The sequence below is a fragment of the Entamoeba dispar genome, genomic scaffold (assembly GCF_000209125.1).
Source record: "Entamoeba dispar SAW760 scf_1105229457829 genomic scaffold, whole genome shotgun sequence".
NCBI classification, from domain to species: Eukaryota; Evosea; order Mastigamoebida; family Endamoebidae; genus Entamoeba; species Entamoeba dispar.
The window spans coordinates 1-7,084 of NW_001852888.1; the positions used below are offsets into that span (position 1 = coordinate 1).

The 7,084-nt window shown below is 25.1% G+C and overlaps 6 protein-coding genes across 6 annotated transcripts, besides 8 other annotated features; all 6 read right to left on the minus strand.

Annotated features, from left to right (window-relative positions):
- On the minus strand, positions 1-895 carry EDI_007940 (uncharacterized protein; the record flags this gene model as incomplete). Its single annotated transcript, XM_001733858.1, has 1 exon — positions 1-895. A coding segment is annotated over one exon (895 nt), but the record flags the coding sequence as incomplete, so codon positions are not given.
- A 103-nt stretch (positions 896-998) lies between these two features.
- Positions 999-1,680, minus strand: EDI_007950 (cullin, putative; the record flags this gene model as incomplete). Its single annotated transcript, XM_001733859.1, has 2 exons — positions 999-1,563; positions 1,664-1,680. The coding sequence occupies 2 exons, from the start codon at positions 1,678-1,680 to the stop codon at positions 999-1,001; spliced, it is 582 nt and encodes a 193-aa protein (XP_001733911.1).
- A 76-nt stretch (positions 1,681-1,756) lies between these two features.
- On the minus strand, positions 1,757-3,157 carry EDI_007960 (cullin-1, putative; the record flags this gene model as incomplete). The annotated part of the gene is made up of 1 exon (XM_001733860.1): positions 1,757-3,157. One exon carries the CDS (start codon positions 3,155-3,157, stop codon positions 1,757-1,759), a length of 1,401 nt encoding a protein of 466 aa, XP_001733912.1.
- Positions 2,132-2,178: a sequence feature (AT_rich).
- Positions 2,501-2,524: a sequence feature (AT_rich).
- Positions 2,579-2,600: a sequence feature (AT_rich).
- A 113-nt stretch (positions 3,158-3,270) lies between the features above and the next one.
- Positions 3,271-3,361: a sequence feature (AT_rich).
- A 355-nt stretch (positions 3,362-3,716) lies between these two features.
- Positions 3,717-3,810: a sequence feature (AT_rich).
- Positions 3,811-4,180: 370 nt separating this feature from the next.
- Positions 4,181-4,203: a sequence feature (AT_rich).
- Positions 4,204-4,300: 97 nt separating this feature from the next.
- Positions 4,301-4,345: a sequence feature (AT_rich).
- Positions 4,346-4,533: 188 nt separating this feature from the next.
- Positions 4,534-4,658: a microsatellite.
- Positions 4,659-4,781: 123 nt separating this feature from the next.
- EDI_007970 (uncharacterized protein) lies at positions 4,782-5,666 on the minus strand (the record flags this gene model as incomplete). The annotated part of the gene is made up of 1 exon (XM_001733861.1): positions 4,782-5,666. The coding sequence occupies one exon, from the start codon at positions 5,664-5,666 to the stop codon at positions 4,782-4,784; it is 885 nt and encodes a 294-aa protein (XP_001733913.1).
- Positions 5,667-5,799: 133 nt separating this feature from the next.
- On the minus strand, positions 5,800-6,144 carry EDI_007980 (uncharacterized protein; the record flags this gene model as incomplete). The annotated part of the gene is made up of 1 exon (XM_001733862.1): positions 5,800-6,144. The coding sequence occupies one exon, from the start codon at positions 6,142-6,144 to the stop codon at positions 5,800-5,802; it is 345 nt and encodes a 114-aa protein (XP_001733914.1).
- A 132-nt stretch (positions 6,145-6,276) lies between these two features.
- EDI_007990 (uncharacterized protein) lies at positions 6,277-6,814 on the minus strand (the record flags this gene model as incomplete). The annotated part of the gene is made up of 2 exons (XM_001733863.1): positions 6,277-6,613; positions 6,687-6,814. The coding sequence occupies 2 exons, from the start codon at positions 6,812-6,814 to the stop codon at positions 6,277-6,279; spliced, it is 465 nt and encodes a 154-aa protein (XP_001733915.1).
- Between the last annotated feature and the right edge of the window lie 270 nt (positions 6,815-7,084).

Below are 7,084 nucleotides of genomic sequence, written 5' to 3' on the forward strand. Positions count from 1 at the left end.
TAATTCCTAAATAATCTACTGTTAATTTTCCTGTATCATCTTCTTTTACTAATTCTGGATAAATCTTTTGTACTTCTTGTGCAATAAATCCATATTTTTTATTATCACAATCTTTTTTATAAGAATAAGATACTCCTACTAGAGATAAAATTCCATTAAGAGAATTATGTATTTCTTCAATATCAGTTTTACTTCGTGCATCTGACCGTACTAAAAATCCATTTTCTGCAAATATTTCTCCAAGTACATGTAATTGTCGGAGATTTTCATTAATCTTTTCAATCTTAATGAAATCTTCTGCTGTTATTTGGTAATCTCCCCTTGATGGAATTTGAACAATTTGTGGCATTTCATTTATACCTATGTCTTGTTTTATTGCTTGCATTTCAATTCCAACAGATGGTCCAGAAGATGATATTGGAACACTTTCTATTGATCGACTCGGTGTATTTTCATTATTAATAACACTATTTGATGATGAATTAGTATGAATTTCATTATCAAATGATTTTGAATTAGGATCAAATGCAAATGGATATTGTGATTTCCCATCATTATCACCACCATTATTATTTATTATTTGATTTCTTTTAATTTTTGTTGGTGGATATTTATCTATCAACTTAATCATATAATCCTCACACATTCTTTTAATATCATCTTTTTGAGGAGATAACTTAAACGTTGTTAATAATAAATTCTTTGGATTCTTTCCAGGTTTACTAAGTTCTGTCCGTAAATGTGCATCCCAAATATGTGCATAACAATTGTATCTTGTTTTGGGCGTTTCTTCACATTCAGGAAATGTACATTTCCAATTTTTCATTCTTTGGTTTTGTGTTCTTGGAATTTGTTCACTTTTAACAAGAACAAGAGGAGGTGATAATTGACTCATTTCAACAAAAGCTTTTCAATTTTCTAGTTTTGTTCTTTTAAGATTTATTTGTTTTATATAACGTAAATATTCATTAAAACAAAAAAAAAAGAAGAAGAATGAGTTATTCAATATAAATGTACTCATCTTTCCTTATATCTGATCTTGAGATATATTCTCTCTCAATGAGAGATTCAATAGTTCTCTTTACTAAAGGAATTTGTGGTCTAAACCTACTTGATAATGAAGTAACTACAGCTTGCATTAAATCATTGTGTTGCATTTTTCTATTCTTTTTCATTAACCTAACTATACAAGCCTCAATCAGTCCTACTCTTTCTGCAGTGATTTCTCTTTCTTCTTCTTTTTTTTCTTGTTTAAAAACTACAGCCTTAGGAACAGGAAGAACGAATTTGGTTTTAGGATATGTAAATGTATTATTGATTTTAACAATATTTCCACCTTCAATAGTAACTAAGCCAACTGTTTGTAAAGAAGTAATAATACTTTTTATAATATCCATTGTTAAATGAATATTATTAAATATTTCATCAATGGTAATTTCATTTTTTTGATTAAATAATACAAGAATACTTAATTGGTAAGCACTACCAAATAAGTTGTATGTTTTATTAAAACAATTAGTTTTTATTTTACCACGAGTGTATTGATGAAGCCACTGTAATTTTCTTCTTTGGTGTTGTTTGACATACCATTTTTCAAAGAAATATGAGATTTTTTAATTCATCAGGTATTCAAACATAAATTGTTGAGCTCTAATGGCCAAACTGAAGTTTGAAGGACATAACAAAGAAAGGGAAAGGGACATTGACACTGTCTAAGAATGATTAGAAAGAGATTGGGATAATTGAAGATCAGACATCATTTTTGTATCTTATATGAAAACGAAGAAGAAAATTTAACTCTATGTCTATCAAAAACGATATTTTCTTGAGATAAGTCTTCATTATTTCCACGAAGTAACATTCTTTTAGCAATAGTTTTAATATAATAATTTTCAAATATATCTTTGTTTTCAATAAAGTCATAAATACAAAAGATTTGATCTAATTTATTATTTAGCTCATCTACACCAACACATTTCTTTACAATAATATCAGAATATTTAGCTAAATACTCTGGAATTAATATTTCCATTTCTTCACCATTTGCAATTTTAACATTGCTATTAATTACTTCTCTAAATGCTCTTCCAAATCCTGCATTAAATGATGGATGATTTCCAAAACATTCTTGAATTAAATTAATAATATCTTCATAATATTCAATAATTATTTTAATAACTTCAAATGCTTGTTGAATTGACATAATGTATTTTACTTTTTCCATTCCAATTTCTTTACAATACTTTTCAAATACTGAAATAGCTGAATCAATTTGTTCTCCATCTTTTAGAACTGTAAAACATTTTTTTAAGTCACTTTTTTCTCTTGTTTTTAATAAACTTTCCATTTTTTCAATAATAAAATTACATTGTTCTGAAATAAATCGTTTTTGTAAAAATTCTCCAAATTCTCTTTGAACATTTGCAGCAACATAAAGTTGAGATCTTTGTCTTTCTAATTCAGTAATTTCAATTGTTTTTTCTAAAAATTCAGTAATACCATAATTTTTAAAATAATTATTTAAGTCTTCATAATATGACTCAGCAGCTTTAATATACTCTGATTGATAATAGCTGTCATAAATATTTAAATTTATTAATGAAATAGTAACTATTTCTGAATTAGAAAAAGACAAAAATAATGACATTATTCCATTAATTAATTCTCTATTTTGTGTATTATTATCAATTCTTTCTGCTAATAATAAATTCATTGTACTTTTAACAATACTTGTTGAATTGGCTCTAAGAAAATCACACCAAAATAATGACATACAATGTTTAAATACGGGCTCTGAATATTCTCCGTTAATAGCTTTTTGTTGTTTGATAAAAAAACGATCTAAATAAGAAAATACATGTGAGATTTTTTGACATGCAATAAAATATAACTTGTAGTTTGTAATATAAAATCGTAAGAAATCTATCTTTGAATTTATTTTTTGTGTTTCTTTTAACAATATTTTTAATTTCATTACACATTTTTGATGAATTAATTGAAATAATTTTTGTGCATTTCCTTGAGACTGTTGTGAATATAATATGCTTGTAGAATACATGTCCATGTGAGTTTTTGAATCATATGGTTGATTGGATAGAATGGTGTCACAAAATGACGATAACGTTTGAAACATTTGAGAAGGTGTTTGTAAATTCATAATTGAAAAATTAATGTATTTTTTGAGTTCTTAACTGGAAAAAACTTTTTAAAAAAAACCAAAATAACATTCTTTTTAACCAATATTCTTTTTAGTTATTTCATTGTTATTTGTATTTTTTTTTTATTTTCTTTATAATAAAATCATATCAAAAAAATTTGATTTAATAATTAAAGAGAAAAGTTATGTAAAAATATTTTTATTCGTTTTTGATTTAAAAGATATTCGTTTATTGTATACATCTTATTCTAAAATTACTATGAAAAGAGAATAAAGAAAATAGTCAATGAGAAATAATCATTGAAAAGGAAATCAAAGTAGTAAAAATGGTTGTTAGAAGTTGAAATTATGTATGAGAATTATTGTTGAATTACGATATTCTAATGAATACAACTTTTAACAAATTAATATTATTGAACAAAACAATTACTTATTTAATAGACGCATTGTATTTCTTTAAAGAGTATATGTATTTTACAGTTGATAAATTACTATTTATCTATATTTAGTTATATTCATTTAACAATATATTGATGATAATATGATGTTGCCTCCATTGTTAATATTTATTATTGGTTTATAGTATATTATTAATAACATTAAACAATAGAATATAGTATATTCATTTATTATTTTTTCTAACTATTTTAATTCTTTTAAGAAATGAAAGAGAGTTAAATAAACTTATATTCCAAATGAGATGATACTTAAGACTATTTTTAATTTTATTTCACAGTAACATTATAAGGTGATATATAATTCTACAGAACATTATTATTTTAACAGAGTCTTAGATGCAAAAATACATTCACTAAGAAATTTCATTTGAAAAAAAAGAGTATTAAATGAATAGTCATAAATAATATAATATTTGTATAAGAGATGAAGTGTGATATTAAATATGAAACTAACAAAAATAAAATCAAATGATGTGAACAAATAAAAAAATATTGGATAGAATAAGTGATAGAATAATAAGCTCATAAATTGTATTTGTTTTGTCCTTATTATCTCAGTTATAGGAAAAAAAAATTAATTATTTTATAGATACAAGAAGACATTATAAAAATTAAAAATAGATTGAAGGAATAAAGTACATAACTCGTTTTGAAAAATAGTAACTTTAAATTTATAACTTTTGAGTTTTTAAATAATATAAATAATAAAAATTATTTTATTTTAATTTAACGAGTTTAAATTACATCATATTTATCAATTTTAGAATCAATTATCATCTAATTTTATTTTCTTTTGAATATCCAAGGATCAGATATTGTTGTATTTGTTCCAATTATCAGTATTAAAACTAAATATAATTTTTTCACATTCTCTATTTGTTTTTTTTTTCTTTCTCCTTGAATAATCAAGAATTATGTTTTCATTTTTTTTATTAAATCATTTCTCCATTTTATTTGTTTCTTTTGGTATTCTAATGATTTTGTTTTTTATATCCTTTTCTTCTATTGTCTTTACTTTTATTCTTAACTTCTTCTATCTTATTAATTGTTTCTTGAATTTTCCCATTTCTTCTAGTGGTTGTATATACGTCTATTTCTCTAATCTATCAACTTTTACTCATTTTAAATAAGAAAGTTAAGGTTGTTTATAGAAAGGCTAAGATGAATTATTTTTTTGTGACAATTCTTTTTAATTTCTTTCTCTTTAAAATAAGTTCTTGGATCGATGGAAAGAGCTGTGGTGGAAATTGAGATAAGATTACTTTTATGTGTAGTCTTTTTACTTGATGTATACACAAAGACTGTAAAGATAAGGTTGGGTTTGTATTTACTAAAAACAAGAAACAATTGTAGATGAATTGAGAATCCACCTTTGTTTGAAGTGTATTGAATTCTGGCATTGTCGAGATATAAACAGCAGAGTACGTTTTAGTCGAATAATACAAAATTACAGCAGTCCCTTGTTCATTTCGTGCTAAAACAGTAACATCTTTTCCACCAATAAATTTACCTTCATCGTTGAACCAACTCAATGAAAAAGGTACTTGACTATGACAATATCCTTCACTCACATAGGGCAATTCAATATTATTCCAAAGAACACCCTTGCCTGGACTCGTTGGACAATAAGATATTGACTGCTCAAGATTTATAGTTCCGAATTTCATTGTAGGATTAATACCAAAAAGATGACAAATTTTTCTATTGTCATATCCATTTGTTCTTTGTTCAAGGTGTTGAAATAGGGCATAAGTTCCTAATAAATGTTTGCAACCACTATTTTTTAAAAAAGTTTCTAATGCAATGATTTCGTTTGCTGAGAATGAAGAAGGAGATCCAGCTGTATCACTACAAACAATGATATCAGGATTTTGTTTTTGTAATTCCTTGAGTGTAATTTCTTCTTTTATAAATTTTACAGACAACTTAATTTTTGTTTCTCCATATTTTTTCCAGTTTTTATTCAAATCCTTCCAAAAGGACTTCCCTCCAATATGTGAGTGAATGACAGTTACTTTAATTGACTGATTTTTAGTTTTTGAATGAGTCATTTTTTCTTTCTGATAACATTTTTTTCTTTTAAATTATTGTCTTTTCGTTTGTGGTTATCTCTTTGTATGCTAAAATAAGTAAGTGAATAAAGATTTGTTAAAAGAAACCGAAAGATAAGAAGTTTACAATCATTTATTTCTTTCTGAAGACAAAAAATCCCACATAAATGACAACTCCAATAATAATAAGGAAGACAATTGCCATAATAATCAAAAAAATTTTATTAGTAATTGCTCTATAAAGCATTCTTTTTAATGTTTTATTTGATTCATCAAGATGACCATCAATTCTATCTAACTTTCTGCTATCATCTTCTAAGATTTCTCGTTGTTTTTTTAATTCTTGCACAGAATCCATTTCTGTGGAAATAGTATCTTCTAAAATAGCATTAGACATTTCAATATCAAAAGTAGCATCTTCTAATTTCTGAGTTGCACTTAACATTCTATCATGATGAGAACTATCATAAAAGCTCATTCTGGTTTTACTCAACTAAATTTATTATTTAGAGTTCTATTAAATACTAAGTTTGTTCCGAATTAATTTGTCCAATGAAAAATAACAAAAATAAAATGAAGGAAGTTATTTTATTTATTTCGGTGAGCCATTTTATGCTAATAAAGATTTCTTTAATGAAGTCTCCCAAACCATTAAAGCTCTAAAGAATCCCATCAACATTTTTACATTACCGTCAGTAATGTCTTGAGATCCAATACCGGTATTAGTTAATCCAAGTGTTTGTACAGTTTCAACTAATACAGTACAGTTAGTTCTTCTTTGGAAAATATTTAAAGTTCTTCCATTCTTTGGGCGAGCATACATTGACCAATTAATAACGCCGGGTTTAATTTTGTCAATAACTTGACAAATAAGAAGACCATCATTAAATGAAGTTTTAAAATCACCAACTTCAATTCCAAATCTACTAAACCAATCGATAATTAGTCTAAAATGATAAGTATTTTATAAGTTTTTTTTTATGACAATAGAGAATTAGAAAGAGAGTAATAAAAACAAACTTCTCTTCAAGATTAGCAACATGATTTGGTTGAGGAAGAGATTTAACAATAATTTCTTCTTTCTTATTATCTTCTTCAGCTCTTTTAGCTGCTACTTGTTTACGTAATTCTTCTAATGTTTTATCCATTTCTGATGTATCATGAATAAGTTTATCAATAAATATTTGTTTATCTTTAACAAGTTCAGTATTTTCTTTTTTACTATTTTCGATTTCAATAACCTTAGTATCCAATGCATTAAGAGTTTTATTTTTCTCTTCAAGATCATTACTTAACTTAGTTTTACTACTTTCAAGTAAACTTTGAATTTCTTCATATTTCCTTCAACATGTTCTTCAGATTCTATTTGTTTCTTTGACTTTTAGTACATCTACTTCATGTTGACATTATTAATAGCT